Source organism: Haemaphysalis longicornis, unplaced genomic scaffold (genome assembly GCF_048455015.1).
Source record: "Haemaphysalis longicornis isolate Haplotype H1 unplaced genomic scaffold, Haemaphysalis longicornis Haplotype H1 scaffold_6, whole genome shotgun sequence".
NCBI classification, from domain to species: domain Eukaryota; kingdom Metazoa; phylum Arthropoda; class Arachnida; order Ixodida; family Ixodidae; genus Haemaphysalis; species Haemaphysalis longicornis.
Genome location: NW_027526407.1, coordinates 5,239,334 through 5,259,370, shown reverse-complemented (window position 1 = coordinate 5,259,370; position 20,037 = coordinate 5,239,334). Strand labels below are relative to the sequence as shown.

The following is a 20,037-nucleotide window of genomic DNA, read 5'->3' as shown; positions in this document are numbered from 1 at the left end:
CACATTTGCCACTTCAATCCGGCGAGGACAGTGTCCATCATCCGTTGGAACGTTGCAGGGGCACAACACAAGCCGAAGGGGAGAACTTTGAATTCATACAAGCCATCAGGTGTCACGAAGGCCGTTTTCTCCTGGTCGCACTCATCGACTTCTATCTGCCAATATCCTGATTTCAGGTCCAATGATGAGAAGAATTTTGCATTCCGCAAGCGGTCTAGTGTGTCATCAATTCGAGGTAAAGGGTAAACGTCTCGTTTTGTCACACTATTCAGTTTACGGTAGTCCACACAGAAACGCAATGTGTTGTCCTTCTTTCTTACCAGGACTACGGGTGAAGCCCACGGGCTTTTTGATGGCGGGATGACGTCATCCATTAGCATTTCCCGTACTTGTTGGTTGATTGTCTCCCTTTCTTTTGGTGATACTCTGTATGGATGCTGGCGGGTTGGTCTCGCAGCATCGTCGGTAATTATGCGGTGCTTCGCCACGGCTGTGCGGCGCACACGGGATGATGATGATGCGAAACACTCAGAAAACTCTCTCACAAGTTCCAGTAACAGCTCCTTCTGCGCGGAGTTCAAGTTGGGGTTGACTTCTACTGGTGGCAGCAGCGCACCTCCGACCAGGTGATCTGAGTCTGTTTCTTCCAGCATACCAATATTCGTTACTTCAGCAACATCCTCAATGAAAGCTATGGTCGTGCCTTTTGCGACATGTTGACACTCTGTGCCGAAGTTTGTCAGCAGCACTGTTGTGCATCCATTTTGTAGCTTGACGAGCCCCCTTGCAATGCAAATGCCCCTGTCAAGCAAGAGACCGACGTTTCCTTCCGCAATTCCTTCGTAGTCCTGAAAAGCGTCGTTCTTGACAGGAATAAGCATACTGGCTCGAGGAGGCAGCGTTATGTTGTCGTCGATGACGCGCAAGGCAGTGTCCCGTCGGTCGTCGATATCCTTAGCTACCGCTCTCTTCGTCGAGAAGCTTACACTGGGTTTCTGTAAATCGATGACAGCACCATTCTCTTGTAGAAAGTCCATGCCGAGGATTAAGTCCTTCGAGCATACAGGAAGCACGATGAAATGTCCGACGTATGTGAAGCCTCTAATTTTACCGCGTGCTGTGCACCTTCCGGACGGAGTAATCAAGTGGCCGCCAGCGGTGCAAACCGGTGGTCCTGTCCACTGCGTTAGTACCTTTTTCAGGGTAGTAGCCAATGACTTGCTCATAACTGAACGATCCGCTCCGGTGTCCACCAATGCGACTATTTCTTGCTCGTTGTCAACCTGCACAGGTATATCGGAACAAACCACAGCGTCGCCGGTTGGTCGTCGTCGTTTCATTGGAGGGTCTTCAGCGCTTCGATGGTCAGCGGTCCCACCTCCCGAGGTCGCTGCTCTTAGTTTTCCCGGACGGAAGGGCTCGGAGAACGGCGCCGCGAAGATTGTGACGGGCTTGGACTCGAATAGCGGCGTCGCATCGGTGACGGTGATCGGTTGTCGCGCCGTCGCTGCGGAAACCCATTTCGACGTTCGGCCAGGTAGCTTTCGATTTCGGCGGGGCGCTCACCGTACCTCGGGCGCGGGGCGTGTGGAGGAAATCCACGAAGACCAAGTCGTCGGTAGGGACAAGCTCTGTATATGTGGCTTGCCTCGCCGCAATGGAAACATAGAGGTCGCTGATCTGGCGTGCGCCACTCGTCGCTCTTGCGAGGCCGCCGTGCCTCATCAACAGTCAGCATGGCGCGGGGTCGGAGGCCCAGTGTCGTTTGTGGTGTTGCGTCGGCAGGTGTTGGGGCAACGTAGCGATCCGACTCCCTCAGGGCTGCCGCATATGAGGCAACCTGGGTCTGTTGTTGCGGGACCCCGTACGGCTCCTGCGGCACACCATACTGCCTTTGTGGGGCTTCATACGTCTCGGGCGCTCCAACAGCTTGCCTGACTTCACGACGTATAGCCTCCGCAAGGGGCATGGAGGCTTGAAGCTGCTGGACTCCGTGCAGCTTTTGGAGTTCCTCTCGAATGATCGACCTGACCAACTCCCGGAGGCCTCCGTTTCCTTGTTCCACGCAAGGGGCGTCGCTCGACATAAAAGTGATGTCCCGGCTGTACTGCCTCGCTCTTTGGAGTAGGGCCCTTTCAATTGCTGTGGCCTCAGACAGAAATGCGCTGACAGACTGCGGAGGATTGCGCACCAATCCAGCAAATACATCCTGCTTTACACCTCGCATAAGGTGTCTCAACTTCTTTTCCTCAGACATAGCCGGGTCTGCGCGCCGGAAGAGGCGAGCCATGTCTTCTACGTACATGGTGACGCTTTCATTTGGCCGTTGGTTTCTAGCTTGAAGCGCCGACTCAGCTTTTTCCCGACGATCCGTGCAGGCGTACGTGGCCAAAAACCAGCGGCGAAACTCGTTCCACGGCGTCAACGTGGCCTCGTGGTTTTCAAACCACGTGCGAGCTGACTCTTCTAAGGCATAGTACACGTTATGCAGCTTGTGTTGCTCGTTCCATCCATTAAAGTTCGCAACGCGTTCGAATTGGTCGAGCCAATCTTCTCCGTCCTCGAAAGAGTCCCCATAGAAAACTTTTGGTGTGCGGGGCTGGTGTACCACGAAGTAGGAAGGTGCCGTACCGGTACCGGAGGTCACAGTGCTGGCGTTCCGCGTGGCCATCCTTGGTCTGCTGGTCATAGGCTGGAATTCTACCGGTAACCCTCGCAGTCGCCGGCTGGTTCGTTCGTGGACGGGTGTCAACTCCGTGGCTGAGCTTGTCGCCGGGCCTACACAGGGGGGTGGATGTAGAGCGCAATTGATCGTACCCCGCACCTCCACCAGTTTTGTAGCGACAAGACGTTGCACGGGTGGATTACAATTAGTTTATTGAGGCGAACTTGTGCCCACAACGTAAAACACCGACCGTTCCGAACGTCTCCCCACGAGCGTCTCCTCCAAAACTAGCCCCGCCGCACGAGCGCGCATTCCACGTGGCTTCGTGGAACAGCGCCACGAGAGCGTGCTCCCAGTGACGTAGAGGCTCATTGTAGGAAAGCTTTCTTCGCGGCAATATGAACTACGTTGCGTCCTCGTCGGGAGCTAGTTGATGTTCCTTGTAGTGGCGTTCCAGGTTTTGCTTGATGAAAGCGGTGACGGCGCTTTGGTCTTCAAGTGACGAGATTCCCACAATGGTTTCTTCGCCTGGTTCATTGTTGCAGCAGCCGAATAGGTGAGGCTAATCCAGACCTCCAATGCATTTCGGGTACTGTGGGAGTGGTCTTCTTTTGTAAAGGGCCATTCGTGCTGGGGTTACCCGGGTACCGGTTTTCGCCGACCTCACTAAAACCTGTTCTTCTTGGTCAGGTGTTTCTGTGGTTTAGGGTAAACCTCCGGGTTGTGTTGGAGATCTTTCAGTGTGATGAGTTTTGGTTGGATGCGATCTCCCTGGGGTTGGATGCGGTTGCAGGGTGCCCGGAGTGCGGTTTCGCTGGTTAGTCGGTTTGCTCTTTCGTTACCTTGCATTCCGACATGACCAGGTGCCCAGTAAAGTCTAATCGTTCATTTTTTCTCTGAATAAATTGTGCGTGCAGGGGGGGGGGTATTCTATTGTATAGAATGTGTGCACATGCTTTTTTGGAATCAGTATAGATGTTTAGAGGTTCGGTGGGGTGTGCGTATTTTTGGATGGCTTGGCCAATGGCGCACATTTCTGCTTCAGTGCTCTGTGTGCAGGCACAGGTGCCCGTGCCTTCATTTCCTTCGAATTCGATGGCGGCACATGCCCATTGGTTCTTATGGATGCTAGAATCGGTGAGGTTCATTTCGTGTGCGTCGTGTTTTCTTCGTAAAGTATGCTGCTCAAATTTTTCGTCTTGTGTCGTTCATTTCGCTGTTCATTTGCATTGGAATGGGCGCTACGGAAGTTGGGCTGTGTTCTTCCGGGCTGATTGGTTTTTCTTCTTCTGGAGGATGATTGGTGTCGAATTTGAGTAGTCGTAAATTGTCTTGTCTTAGGATGGTGCTTCTTAGTCTAGCAAGTCGGTAGTGCTTGTGTGCTGCTACGATGCTTTCGCATGTTACGTAGAGTCCCATGTTATCAATTGGCGTGTTGAAACGAGAAAGAAAAATAACATTTATTGAAAGAGCTCCCCCTTATGAGGCGGTGGTGGTTGCCCACAAGGCCTCAGTGACCTGGAGGCCTCGGGACGTGACTAGCACCTGGTCAGAAACCTCGAAGAGGCTCATCAAGACTACCATGGCGAGCTTGGTGATTTTTTTAGGAACGCAATAAGCTTCTTGGGGTGTTTCTTGCTTATCGTACAATACGGTAAGGCGTATCTGATACGGGACGTGATGAAAGCGTCATGAAGTTGTAGTAAAAGGGAGTCTTTAAGGCCACTCTGTCTGTTGGCAATTATTCTGCTGACTTGGAGAAGCTGGTTTCCTTGTCTTATTACCTTAGCTACCGAAGCGTCTTTTTTTTGTAGGTGTGTATGTGTAAACCTAGAATTTTTGTCTCCTTCACTGTTGGTAGGGGTTGTTGGCCAATGTTTAGATGTATCGGGTGTGGATGCCATCTTGGGTGATGCACTGGCCAGAGGCTAGACTTTTCAGGGCTGCACAACACTCCGATTCCTGTAGCTGCCGTTTGAAGTACATCCAGTGCCTCTTGTAGCGTACCCTAAACCTGTCCTGGCGACCCCTTCGTGACCCATAAAGTAATGACGTCTGCATACAGGAGGTATTGAAGTCCATTGATGTCTTTCAGAGCTCGATGTATTTCAGCATACCTAGGGTGAATAGCGTCGGCGAAATCGCCGTTCCCTCAGGGATGCCTTTCTGGGGGTGTTGAATTTCTTGGGATTAATACTCGCCGATCTGGATGGAAAGTGTTATGTTTTGCACGAATTGAAGGACGTAGTTATATACTGCCGTTTCAGAGCTCGTTTTGGCCAATTCCGGCAATATAACCTTCTGAGTTACATTATGAAATGCCTTTTGGAAGTCCGCACCTTTTATTGCTCTCAATTGTAACGTTGTGGGCTCCTTTATCCCTTCTTTATATAGTGCTAGGGGGTCATCTTGTGTAGATAGTTTTGGTCAAGAGCCTAGAGGATAGAAGGGGATGCGGTGGTGTTCTTCAAGATGCTTCTGCAGACGCTGTTGTGCCATTAGTTCGAGGACCTTACCGGCGTTATATGTGAAAGTGATGGGTCTCAGGTTTGATGTGTTGATTACTTTTCCTGGTTTTGGGATAAAATAATCTTTGCGGTTTTCTATTCTGTGCAGGGGGTATTGCCCTACCATATGTTGTTATGCAGCCGTTCTTCATCTTCATCGCTGAGCTTCCAGAGGCACGGGTTCGTAATTTGATATGGTCTTGCAGAACGTCTTTGAGTTCACTGAGGGTAAATGTCGCGTCAAGAGCTCCGTTTTCCCTGCCGTTGCAGTTCTCGTATTTCGGGTTCTCGTGTTGAATAATGTACTTTCGTTTTTAGTTCTCCCAGGAGTTTCTGAGTGTCGTCGTGCTCGTTGGTTAGTCATGCTATATTTTGCGTGTTGCTGTTTTTTGATGTGGTCGGATAGAAGAGGTGTCTAATGATTGCCGTGTTTCCCTATCGCTGAGCTTTGCCTGCAGGCTACTGCATTGGTCGGTCCACTGTTTCTTTAAGAGCTGGTTCATGTAGTCCAGTATGTGGCGTTCGTTTCCTTGATCATTTTTCTTAAGGAACGGTTTCTCTTCTTGCGTTTCCATCTTTTTAGGAGCGCTTCCCGAACATCCCAGCAGTGAAGTAGGTGTTTGTCCAGTGATCCTGCTCATCAAAAATGAATTGAAACGTAAATTCGTCCATTCACTACAGTGAAAACCAACCTGTGGGACGTCGCGGTTACTGTTGCGGAAATTTGTGCGCCTGGAGCCATTCAAGTTTGAATTAGTCCACGTGGCTTATGCGAACCGCTATTGGACACCATTTGTTTCGCTAAGCTGGAATGGGCAATTTATCAAACGGACAAAACACGACCAGATCAAGTGTTAAAGCAGCTGGAAACGTAGTTGACCAAGTGTTTTGCACATAACAAAAACGGACCTTCTTCACTAATGTGAAACCTGATACTAATGAAAACGCCGCGTGATACTTCACTAATGAAAACGCCGCCGTGCATAGAGTCTATAAGCGTATTCAAACATTCTCCCTCTCTCGCCACTGGGCCTAATTTCGACGACACATGAGGAGTGAAATTAGTAACGGAGAAGTGAATTTTAAAAGTTATGGTGAGCATGGAGTGAAAATAGAAGCAAACACGCAAGAGCCAACGAAAAATGAGTTTCCTTGCGTTTTATCTGTACCAGTTTCTGGCATTGGAGATAAAACCTTCTAACGCTCGGAGTTGGAAAATGAGTGTCGCTCCCAGTGCTTTTAACATGCGTTACGTTCAAGCACGAGACTTTCGAAAATGAGTGTCTGGGTGTTTTAGTACTGCACCACACATGAGAATACGACACCGAACGACGGCGACGACATGGGACGCCGACAACCCGAGCACCTACGGTCCGTCAGCCTTAATATACATGCCCTAATTTGGCTTCACTGGTGTCCAGCGCACATAAAGCGCTGTATACCACGTGCAACCGAATGTGTTGTAACGCGAAAATGAGTGAAATAAGCATCACCAGTTTGTTACTGCCAATAATACCTAAAAGAAATGCGGCCTTACATTGGGAATATAGTAATGGCTGCCTACACTTGCAATACATGTAAAAATCAAAGTGTGTATGATGAGTGTTCCACACTATTCTGGGTTATTAACAATTGTCAATTTCACATAGATGCACAAAACTGCAAACTCCATGACGAATAAGTTTCCTGAATGCTAGCGGGCGAATTCTAAATCAAGGTATTCCTAAATCTGAGCCATAATATTTTGTGTGTAGATATTACATTACTGCATTTTTTCACTGGTCGGAAGTATTCATGCTGCAGTGCCTATTTAAATTGCAGAATTTATCACCATTTATTCACGTGTTATCTAAGGGCGAATCATACAACCCTTAAGTAACCTTATTAACCTGCCATGTGTAGTGAGTGGAATTTTTTTTCTACACGTTTGTCCCTTGAAGTAACATGACACTTATCGAATAGCATGTAGACAATTTTGTTTAGAGCGGTTTATTGAATATTACGCCACAATAATTCCTTAAAGAAAGCTTTTTCTCTAAGGTTGGGGACAAGACCTGTTGTAAACACCAAAATATGGCCTAATCGGGCAGTGTTGAGTAAACGCGCAGAGACATTCCTCGCTTGGTTCCGGGTACCGGTGGAATGCTTTCACACGAAGTTCGCAAATTGTGCGCTGGTCCTGCACGTCTGAAAGAAAGTTCACAAAGCAGTTAGTACGAAGAGTGTAACTAATAATTTAACATACACGGAGAGCTATATTCCCCCAGCAGTGGGTAAGATTTAGTCTCTTCGAAATATTTGCCACTAAGTGGCACAAAAAGCAATACTGCGATTATATTTATTACTTTTAGTGGGCTGTCTGCACTCTAATACTCTTTGTGGAAGAAGAAACTTGTTCAGAAAATTTAAAATGCGGAAATAGTTTGTGGGGAGATAAGAAAATTTACTATAACGACGAGTGTTTATCAGAGAGAAGAGATTTGTAATTTGTAAGGGCCAACGCTCCGCAGTTTGTAAACGCCATGACTCCCAATATTCTACCTCAGATACCATGCAGTAACGCGGCGGAGATCGGTACATTGAGAAATATTTGCAAAGTCCCGCTAATTGGGAAGGCACTGGTAGAATCCCGCTCTGGAGCCCAGAATAAATATCCTTTGTTCCGTTCCTTTACTTGAAGTGATTGCCTCGGACCAATTGTGCTATTTCCCCTTACTTGTAATTAATGGATTAGGAGGCTAGCCGCGCGGATGCACATTATCAGAACTTGTAAGAAATGTGATGTTGCGGTTTTCCGAGGGACGTAGGTGTACCACATAAATATTACTGACGGTTGAGCACGTAAGAGACCTGGGTTGCACTGCAGGACAATCGTTTCACGAGACGTGCGTCACTTGACGCTGTAATGACAAGGTCTGAAAAAATCTCCTGAAATGTTACTGTGATAAATTTAAATGGATCGTTATAGTGAAACTCCGGTAAATAGTGTCGGTATTGAGGCCCCGGACGACACAACAGTGCATTCAGGAGCTCAACTGCATACAAATATGCTTCGAGACTCAAAATAGTCTGTAAACCAGGACACTATCTTCTAATACACACAGGAGCTATTCCTATATCGGTCCCAGGAGAATGATTCAAACCATGTAGCACAAATTTTAAAGGAGTACTGAGACCAAATTTTGATACCTAAAAAATGATATAATTGGCTTCAGTAGTTTGTACAGATACCTCACAGAAATTTTTGCAGCTATCCGAGGACGGAATCACATCTAAAATTGATTTTGATTGTCCAGGCTGTGAGCTTCCACAAATCGGCAGCACTAGCGCAATCGCTTTCGGCGTGACGAAACATTGGCCTGCGTGTCTGGCCGGTTCAGGGTGACGTCATATAGTCGTTTTTAGAATCGGAAACGATATCCTGTGCTGCTGTTGTCGGTGGTATTCGTTTGGGCAGGAGACGTGGGCGTAGCTGTGTGAGCAATGCTTGTAAACGTTGCTTGTTCGACGTCTTTGCTCTTCAGTTCGTTGCCGGCGCATGGTGTTCGACACTGGTGCCGAAAACTGCGCGGTGCGCGATGTCGACAGGCACCGTGGCGACGCGGCGGTGCGCGTCACCGAGCTCGCCCAAGTCGTGCTATGGAAAGCTCGCGGTATCCGAAGTACTGCTCGTGGAAGCCTGTCCGAGCAAATCGACAATGACGCCAAGATGCATTATTTTCCACGCGACGACATGCAGCGGTAAACGTGGACTGAGTTCGTGCACGCCGGCGGCCGCAAGAACTGTCGCCCAAGCCAGCGGGCTCAGGGTGCACGGGTTACCTTGGGTTTGGGAACTTAGTATCGTGGCGACTATTTGATCGCTGGTATCTGTACAACTGCGAATGACCATCCCTTACACAACTTTTCACCACACTATCATCCCTTTTGTCGCATATGAAGCTTTATTTTGGCAATAATTTCAGTTTCAGCGATCGGTGACCAAGACATCTGCCGCGGCCGGTTTTGATTCTAGCGCGCAGGTGGCGCCATCTTTCGGCCGATCGCCGCACCGTGGTGCCGCCAGTGCTAGGTCGGAGCGCCGAACCTCCGCTTCCGGTCAGCGTAAGCTTACGATCGCGGCAAATATCTGAAAGCCACTTTTAAATTCAGCCCTGATAACAACTCCTAGCACAATTTTCAACACACGAACATCTACTTTTTTGCATGTGGAGCTTGTTTTTCGTGATCAGATTGATTAGAAGAGTGGCGACAAGCTGTTGCTATCCCGGTCTGCGCCGGTTCGTGCCGCAGTGATATAAAAAACGGACGACGGCGAAGGCATCGGAGGCCTGATGGCCTGGCCAAATAAAGTTGCTCTGTCTGTCGGGTGGCAGTGACTCATCCGAGTCTGACGATTCAGACGACATGTCGACTGCGCGGGTGAGTAGCGGACGATGTGCAATCGTAGCAGACAATGCAGCGAACGCATGGAGGAAAGAAAAACGTCCCTGACGTCACGGGTGAGACCGTGACGTAAGGCTGGCCCGCTTGCAGGCTGGCCTTCGAACGGCCATTTTCCCGCGCGGCAACCAAATTTGAAATTGGTTGCAATAAACGTGCTATAATTAATTGTGTGTTGGCGGCTGACGGCTTTCGGTTCGATTTTCGTAATTACTGGGCCAATAGGTATTTTTTACAGCATAAAAACTGAAAGCGAGAAATATTGTGTCAGTACTCCTTTAAGACCATTTACCTATCGCGCAAAAACGTCAAACACCATGTAAAAAATAGGCGTATTGTGCAGATGGCACGTGGCATCACTCGAAATTGACGCAATCAGGAATGACAAAAGCCACTTTATCGCCATGTTATCCATACTTTTGAAGAAGCCATTCTGAACCACGTGACGAGAATTGTCTGTACACAGCCTGCCAGTGCGCTCTAATATGATGCTCATGTCAGATAGAAGCATTTGTAAGGCGAAAGCTACAAATTTGAATTTTCAATCACGGGATTACACAGTATCCGCAAATAGGTTGTAAAAAGTCCCCTGACCTTACAGCTGTTATGAAAGGAGACGACCACCGAAGATGGGCACCATCCAAGTATTGAATGAAACAAAATACGCCAGTTTGTAGGTTATGATTAGGCATTCTTCATAGGCAATTAGCTGAATGAAACACTAATGCCAAAATTGCCCGGGTGTCTGCGCCCTTAGCTGCTAATGTAGCCGCCAGGTGATGGTGTTCTGTCGCCCCCGCCACTAAGCGACTGTCTTTAACTTTTGTGCCCACCTCTACCGCTCCCTTCCATTACTCCCCTCCCATGACTAGTACAATGGAGGTTTGCTCAAGTCCATTCACTGCTCTCTCTGCTTGCTAGGTGCTCAAACCTTTTCTTTCTTTTCATTTTGGAACACTGCTTCAAGGGGAGCGCCACAAGTGCATTTTCTATTTTGCTATCAAAACATTTTTTCCACGGCAAATTTTTTTGCAGTCGCAAACATCAACGACTTTTAGAGTCGTGAGTTTTTGATACAAATATCAAGGCAAATAAAACATATGTATTCAAGTCCAAAAAATTACGCCTATATTTTTTTTTGCTCGACAACGTTCTCAAGTATGTATAGTGCGACTTGATATATATAGTTTGGAATATGATTGCCTATATTACTTCCTTATCCAGAAATATTTTACATTAGCCGGGCGGCTGAATTGAGGGAAAGAGAGGAACAGGTTGACACAACTAGAGACAGAACAAATTTAAGCGTTTGTGTAGCCTAAAAAAACGTCATGTTGTACGTTTTTTGCTTGTGTACAAGCATTGCGTTGCCCCTTTTCGTTTCGCGTTGTATTCATGTTACTGTTCATAAAAGCAGAACCATAGCCTCTCCACCACCTGGAGCAGCAGTGGGGTAGCCGAGTGGCCTGAAAAATGAACTTCTAAATGTCCCATCACAATAACGCACGTTAGCGAGCGCGTGAAGCCAGGGATCGCCTCTACGCATACCTTCTTTTAACGCCCATGTGTGCATAAATGACCCGAAAGTAGGTTTGTGTGACAGCTTAGACTTCAAAAAGGCACCGCAAGGTGTCGCTAAGGAAGCCGTTAGGCTAGATAACGAAAAATACCAGAAAAATGTTACGAATGAACCGCTTTAAGCAGAACCTACACAACACTAGCTTTTGGGTGCAGAAAACATCGGCGCTATGTCAATTTAATTACGGATAACGCAGAAGGAACCGAGGCACACATCTTGTGAGAGCCTCGGCTTCAGAACCGGGATTAGCACACTCGGTGGCCGAGAGCCGTGAGGATTGAATTCAAGATTGCACGCTAAAAAAGGCAAAAACGACTGAGCTCCATCCAAGGAGGACCTGCAGGTTAATTGCGACGGCTCCAAAGCCGATCGAAATTCGAAGGGTGGTTTCCGGAAGTCTTCTAAAATGATTACGAGTAACGCCGGCGTGCTTAAAGAAACATCAACAGACGATTCACTGGAGCGTTCTGGCGATTGCAAGCGGGAGGAACGAGTTCCGGAGTGTGTTGACGAAGGGATGGTCAAATGTAGACGGGTACATGAAAAAAATTTACAGGAACAATTTGCAGCAGAATAACAAAAATGGTTACTAGATTTTCCTTTGTATTTCTAAAGTTTTCAGCAAGCCCCGTAATTTTTTATATTTAGTTCGTGTGTCGGTAATCACGAGCAACCGCCATGGACGGTCTTTTCCCGTAAAGGACATGACGCGAGACACCGACGGCATGGATTACATTTCAATTAGATAGTTGGTCAATGGAGGTTATGTCTTGCTTTATAATGAGTGTTTGAATTAGCGGACGGCTGACCACATAATATTTTTGTTTGGTTCCAAAAAACTCAGGAGAGTGCTTCCTATATTTAGTCAAAAAGTTTACACTTTTAGTGCCATGATTCGGGGTAATTGTGGTGATGCTTTTACTTTGGTATACAGATGTTCACAGTTTTGTTGGTAGGCTACGTGCACTGCATACACATCTGTGTGTGCAAAGAAGGAGGAACTGCAAGCGACATTTTCTTTGTGACGACTTTCAGTGAGTACTGAAAAAGGAGAATGCGAACGTGTGTCCGTTTGAATGCCGTGTTGTGAAACAGGATTACGATTTTCACGATTAGGTCCTTCATAATAGAGAAGGCACCAATTCACCATCACGTACAAGTGTATGGGAGGCCACTGTCTTAGCGGTGACACCTTTAGGCAACTGATGGCAGTCTCCAGCAATTACGTGCTGCTGAGGGTAGTGAGAGGAATGAGACAATTAAGAAGTCAAAGTTCTGTAACCAATATACTGAGCCTAGAGCAATCGGAGGGGAATGTGATGATCTATCCCAGAATAAAATCCCAGAATTATGCCATCAGTACATTGTACGAGTATACTGCAGTAAAAACACAAATGTTTCTTCGTGGATCTCACGCTTTTCATGCTCGACCAATAAAGGTATATCTTCATTGGTGAAGTAAAATTCTCGCTGAATCAGGTTGCCGGGATTGCATTTAAGGGGGACTCAGCGGATCACGCTCCTACGCGACTTAGAAAATGATGAATCACGGTAATGAAATGCCTGGTGCAGAGATAGAAAAACTTTGACAGCAGCATAACAATGTTCTTCACGGCCTAGTTCGCTTCTTTATAAGCATCAAAGTTGTTGTCTGAAGTAACCTAAACAAGAAACCCATTTTTGTTTATCTAGTTCTAGCTACAAGGCACTAGGTGTTTGGCAAGCGAAAGTTTTGTTTCTTTGTTTCAGTACAAAATTACTATATTTAAACATGGGCAATTAGGGCGTTAAGAGCATTTTCACAGACTAGGTAAACTTCTTGTATTGGGACACCACGGTTTTTAAGGCCATGGGTCACGAAGGGCTACGTCCCGTAACGTTGCAACGAGTAAGTCCGCCGTAACAACCAGAAAAGTAACAGCTGCATTGTTGTGATTTGTGGCTGTAGCCAGCATAATATATTTCGCGTGACAGACATATTTTCAGCCAGAAGTCACACAGTGTATTTGTTAGTTTGAGTTAAAGTGAATGTGCTGAACACGGGCTACAATTCAGACAATCGCTTTGAAAATTGTTATGCACGTAGTGAGTAATAGGTTATCGCTTCAGAAAAACTGAATAAAAAGACTTTAAATCCCAAGGAGCTACCATATCAAGTTACCTGTATGTGTAATGTTAGCAGAGTGTTAAAATATAATTAAGATGTCACTAAACATAAATTTGGGAAAAAAATTACCATTTCCACCACTCAATTATGCACTTTTCGTTGGCAATGTAGAGTAAGACAATCATTTCGGGCAGAAGAAATGTTTTAACCCTGATTTACTACGGCTCATAATTTCAATACACCCGTAGATTTGGTTTTCAATTGGCAAGTATTTTTCGATATGAGTAGGCTTAGGATAAGCCGAGGCGCGACTATGAGATGACGTTTACCTGTTCCTTCGTAATTAAAGTGTCCAAAAAGCTTCTCAGGGGAACATAGGCTCCAAGAAGCAACCTTCTTCAAAAAACGTTTCTTTGTTCTTGGCAACTTTACAATACTTATGCATTGCGAAATCATATTTTTATTTGTTTTTGCTATACAATTGAGAGCTTGAGTGATTTGACAAATAATGCAGACAAGTAGCCTGTTATTTTCCAGAACACATGGAAGCCAGACAGATAAAACTTTAAAGTAAACTTTATGGTTTGACACTATTCTGCATTCGTTGTTAAGAGATTAGTAGTGAAAAATTAGTTAACACTGATGCGGTAGAGGTGGGGGTCACCACGTTTATTAGGCGCAAAGAAGCAACCCTGTTCACCTAAAAAATCAAACGCTCTACCTTTGATTTCTTCAGTCTCTGGTAATTTTAAACACAATAAACCCTCAACACTAACCCACAAATCTTCTGTCGAATAACGCATGTTGCTTTCCGCTAATAGATTGTCAAACTTAGAAGCTTTGCCTTTCGACCATTTATGCTTTGTGAACAAGCGTTCCCTATGGAAGCCGAAACTTCGCTTTTTACCTTTTTAATAAACCTCTGATAGACGATTACAAGTTTGAACTATGATATCAGTAATATTAACGCCCCGTAGTTCCAGATATGTCCCGTTAGTAGCGACAAGTGTGAAACAGTGTGCCCCATAGGCGCTATATTCTTAAAGGTTGGGCCAATTTCGTGTTTCGGAGTTGTGGCGTTTTAAAGGTGCTTCAGTGTTTTTTTGGCCGATGCGATTATGTAACCACTCGTGCTGTTTGGCACGTCCCTCGCCCATCATCCCCCGATGTATCGAGAGAAAATGAGGAAGTCACCGCACAAAAAATGGTTAACAGCGGAGGAGACACGGGCTCCGAAGTTGAGAATCGCTACTAGATGTTGCCAGAATAGTGCCAACCATCTTGTGCCCGCTGATGACGTGACCACTAATGAATTAGTGGAGATGGCGCGCTACTAATGCAAGGAGGCAGAATGTGCCTTAGGTGAAGGGGGCATGTCCTTCCCTGAGTGCAGCGACATACCGACGCCTTCGCGGCACAGGCCTGCATCCTGGGAGACCAACCAATTCCCAATGAGGGCTAAGGGACCCCATCACCGCTGCCTTCTGGAATTCCTTCAGGAAACGTGTGCCAACTTGCACGTTTAGGAGTTTCTGCCAAAGGGCATACTATCACGAATATAAAATTGTACACCAATACCATCAATAAAAAAGGGCTGAAAAAGCGGATGTCTATCAGCGGCACTGCTGTGAACTGCTATGATCAATCCCTCTCGCGATGTCCCAATTAGCGTAGCATTCGCACCGGGCTCCGCACTTTTGGAGGCGCCTGAAGTGATATCTTTTATGCTAGACATAATGTCTCGCCATATGGGCCACTCATGGCGTATTCGTTCCAATAAATCCTACTTTCCTAGACAAACACAAGAGATGTAGCATCAACGAGTTTTTAAACAATGAGCGAGCTAAGGGTGGAGCTTCGCTGAAATTTCGCATTAGATTGTGTCATAACCGCCAGCAATTTGTTCATTTATTTTGGAATACCCGAAGGATTGTTTGTTTTTCAGCGCACAAATCCAATTTTGAACCGAAAGTAGGGCATTGAACGCACTAGAAGGACGTTCTTGCCAGTGTAATCCTGTTATTCTTACTGTCATGAGTAAATCGCATCCCAGAGAGGGGATGCACAGACACTTCCGGAAAAGAAAAAAAAACGAACCAAGAAACAGCTATTTGAACGGCGCGGCAGGACCGAACCAGCGAACAAATGCCTCGCCCAAAAGCCGAGGCATCATGGCCTTGCCGCACTGGTAAGTAAATGCTGCGCATGATACAAGTGGTGTGCTGGCCAAATATGGACACGAAACGGCAAGGAGCCAATAGGAATGCGGCGACATCGAGCGCAGAGGGATTAAAAGCGGGGCGACCAGAGGGCTGTGATGAGCCACGGACACAGCAGGTGTAAGAAGCCAGGGCGATGGGGCGATGCCATCGACTGTGCCATTTGAGCTGGGCAAGAGCGGGCCGGCCTCGCATCGGCTACACCTACCTGTGTCTCGGTGGCCCAAGCAGCATGCGTCGGGAACCACCTGTTCAGCGTACAGTCTCAGCCGACAATTGCTTCGACAGCCCTGAGAAGCTGCGTTCGTGCCGAGATCTACCGGAGATTTCCAGGGTCAGTGGCTACCAGAGGGTAGCCACCGAGGAAACACGTCGGAACGTGCGGAGTCCACACGCCATCCAGCGAACTACCGGGCGCATCTAACGCCGGCATCAACAAGAACCAAGAGACGACGACGGCTACCACCGAGTCGCGCCCACGCAAGTGTGGGACCTGTCAGCGCCAACGGCCGTGGTAGTCCAGTTCATTGAGCACACTTGTCGTAGGGCACAACTAGAAGGGAGTTGTGGTAGAGACTTGGCTAAAGACAGTTGTATTGTTTACTCATACGTGCATTTGAAATATTGGTGTAGAAACTTTATTGTGGAGGCTTTTGAGTTTTGATGTAAATTGGAATTTTGAGATTGTTATTTAGGGGTGGGATTGCTTATTTGTTTAGGGCAGTTCATTTCTTGAATAGTTTGTTTAGGGTTTTTTCCAAGTGTGCATTAAATGTATGTTTTATTTTACATGTATGTTTTATTTAACACGTCAACAGCTTTCATGCGTCGATTTCTCTGAGCTGGTCTGAGACTCCTCACCATCAAACCATGTGACACTTGTAAGCCTAGAAAATTCACTGAACAACGATCTGCCGCAATCCATGTGGTGCTGATGAATCCCATCTTTTCAAGCGCTCGTAGCATGCGCGATGTGCAAAAATATTGTTACAAATAACTGATCAATTTATATAAACGTACAAGCGGGCAGAATGAGAAGTCATACCGTATGAATAAACGGATGGTTGTGATCGGAGACAAAAATACCTTTCATAAATTGTACCAAATATCAAACTTTCTGTATAAAATAATATTAAGTTGTTACTTTCTTACAAGAATATCCAACCTTAGAAAGACACGAGTGCAATAACAAAGCGGGGGTACTTTCCCCCCATATTTCACGGGTGTTTATTTTCACATGTTAGGGCACCCCCTGAAAAGGGAAGCATCAAACCCGTGAAAAAAGCGGATAAGAGAACAAAGAAACGGAAATTTTAGGTGCGCGCCAGGACCGAACCAACGAAGGAAAGCCGCACCGAAAGACCGAGGCATCATGATGATGTATGGTAGCGCACTGGCCAGCCAATATAAGAACGCCGCGCAGGGGACCAGTGGCGTGAGGACCATACATCGACATGAAAAGGCAAGAAACCACTGAAAGTGCGCCGCGATCAAGTCCAAAGCAATTAAAAGCCGGGAGCACAAGGAAAAGGGGAAGGCAAAAAACCCGGAGCTGCAAGGAGCACACGAGCTTCAATGAACTAGCCAGGGGGACGCCGCCAAGCCACCGATAGTGCCTACCAACCTTTTGCGGGAGTGGACCAACTTTGCCTCGGCTGCGGCATACTACGCGCACCGCGAACCTGTTTCTTCATGGCCCCAGAGATGGCGTTCGAGCACCTCCGGCCAACGTCTACGCTTCGTTGTCCTTTGCTTCGACGTCCCCAAAGGCTGAGTTGGTGCCGAGACTACCTGGGTCCGCCAGCAGCAGCGATAAGCAGAGGGTTCCATTCGATGAATCACGTAGGGACGCGCGGAGCCCACGCCGCCCAAGGAACGACCGCGCTCATCGAACGCCGGCATCAAAGCAAGACAAGGACGGCTACCATCGAGTCGCTGCCACACAAAGGCCCGACACGTCAGCGGTGACGACCGTGGCAGGGCCAGTTCATTATAGACGCAGTCGTAGGACCCAACTAGGGAGTTGTGGTACAAATGAAATTATGTAGGAGCGAATGTAATTAGTATATTTTGACTAAATGTGTTGAACATTGTTGTAGGGATTATTTGGTTTTGCTTTGAGCGGTATTTGGGGATATTTATTTTTATGTTTGATTGCTTATTGAATGTGGGCAGTGCTTTCGGGAGTGCTTTTGCGTTACGAATTTTAAAGTGTACATTAAATGGGTGTTGTACAAACCGCCAAAATGAGACGTCACACCCTGCGAATATACGAATGATTGGGATCAGTGACAAAAATACCCCTCAAAACGCCTGTGGAATATACAATTTTTGTATAAAATAAATTCCGTGGGTTTCTTTTACAGGAACATCCAACATTACGAAAACACCAGTGCAATATCATAGATGGGGGAATTTTCCCCATATTTTAGGGTATGTTTTTTTTCGAAATTTAATTTCTCTTTGTTCAAACACTTGCCGAAAATGTGTCGTAGTGCTCTTTTTGTGGAAATTCAGTGAGTTTACACTAACCACACTGGATCATCTATTGAAAAGTCCAAATCACGCCACACTCTGATTTTTAGTTTAGCTTTGTAACGGTCGCCCTATTTTACAAAAAGCGCAATAAACGTAATCGTAAATGCCGGTGTGCGTTGCAGACAAAGCAAAATAACCCAAAAGAAACTGGTTTGAAGAATATATTGTGCTTCTTACATGCCCCTTAAAATGCAGAACAAAATATCTAAATGCTTCGATGGTATAGGAAGGCACTATGCTCGGTAATGCGTGACTGCCACCGCGGAGGCTTGCAAATGACAAGCGACTGTCACACTGGATGCAGACATTGTACTCTGTTTTATTTCACGTATATTTTCTTGAAGACAGCGCCAAAGCACAAGACAAAAATCGTAGTGAGAACATCAGTGACTCAAAAAGTTGCTGGCCATCTGTAGGCACGCGCGGTGCATTGAACGATTACCCTGCGGCTCTAAAACACGTTTTTCACACATTTTCTTTTTCAATAATGCTTAAAACTACTAAATTACCTTTGTCTTGAGGGCGCAGTTATTTATGAAGAGAATCAGCAGACATTCTGAAGACTGCTCTTTTGGGGTAGCGTTCGCCAGCCTTATGTGCAAAGATAGGGCGAATATGAGCAAAAAGTACGCAAAACAACAACCTTTTGCGCGCCGACTTTCGGGCGACAAAGAAGCATTTATCGACACAAAGCAGTTTTTGAGAAAACGGTTCCATACCTGGTTGCAGGACTGCTATTAAAGAGGTGATTTTTAAACTAAAACTAAAAAAAAACTCTGAACGTTTGCGAGCCCTGGTTGGACCATCTCAATTAGTGTACACAGGAAAAACTTACTGTAGAATTATAAGTGCTGATCCGCAATCATCAACTAAATGCAGCTAAGGTTTATTATGAATTTTCGTTCCACACCTTTCTAACCAGCAAAAAAATAGTAGGGCTCATCAAAATCCATTGCAACGCAATGGGCCAAAATGGTGGTTAGGCTGTGACGTGTTAGCGTACAGAGGTAGGTATGGGAGCGATTCATATATGATGAGATTGGGAATTTGTAGGCCAGCAGTTTAGGAAAAGTAGATTCCAGTAGACTCTATTGCCCTCTGAGTGCGTACGATTTCTCTCTGCTAGCCTGTATTACTACGAATAGTGCAATGACTTGTGCAAACTTCTCGCCGATAAATTTCTTGTACACACATTTTACACCCCCCTTTTACCTTTAGGACAGAATAATAAACTGTATCTCTACTTCAAGCGTACTTACTTCCAATGTTTGCAGTGTAAAATACACCACACGTGCATTGTGAGTCCATGAACACGACCTGCTCGTATGTCACTGTGCAAGTTGCTGCGGAAAAACAGGTGAACGACATTTAGATAATTGCCGTTGGGCACATTAGGGCACTGACTTAGCGCACTTATGTTATTTTTATTGAACGTGCGGCATAAAAGTAAATTTGCACAATGTAGTTCTGGTACAGTCTAAACACAGTTTGAAAGACGGAAACGGTAAAACTGTACTCTTTGTGGCTGCAAACGCAAGTATTCTGGATAGCGTAAAATTCAGAGGTGAACAAATTGTGATAGTGCAAGCCATTTCTAGGCATTACCCGCAGTGGTTTTCACAGGAGTCGAACACTAAAAATTTACGTATATTCTCAAAGGGAGCCGAAAATTACAATATTTTCTCACAGGCTTTAAAACAAGAATGTATGGACACGTAAATTTCATAAACAATATCTAAAAAATATATACCGCATGATGTCCGAAAGTAATTCACTCGCACTTTAATATTGGGTATATCCGAGAATAATAAAACGTTTTTGTCTGAGTGGTAGGTTTTGCAAGGCAATACCTTATGGAAAATCCTTGTTTATTGATTGATCCTACATAATATCGTTTTTCAAAAACAGTTTATTTCAGGTTTCATAAAAAATAACTCGGTATACCTTTATTGTAGCTTTGGTACGCTTCAACTAAGGAT

General features: G+C 46.0%; 1 protein-coding gene across 2 annotated transcripts in view; it reads right to left on the bottom strand.

The window, feature by feature from the left end:
• Positions 1-7,123: 7,123 nt before the first annotated feature.
• The window catches only part of LOC144142210 (uncharacterized), a 45,153-nt gene continuing 32,239 nt past the window's right edge, over positions 7,124-20,037 (bottom strand). For both annotated transcript variants that reach the window (XR_013316895.1, XM_077673569.1), the window contains 2 exons: positions 19,318-19,401; positions 7,124-7,359 (listed from right to left, as the gene is read on the bottom strand). Coding sequence is in view for 1 of the 2 variants with exons in the window: in XM_077673569.1 (XP_077529695.1) it covers positions 7,208-7,359; positions 19,318-19,401 (236 nt within the window). In the remaining variant the exon portion in view is untranslated. The remainder of the gene's footprint in view (positions 7,360-19,317; positions 19,402-20,037) is intronic.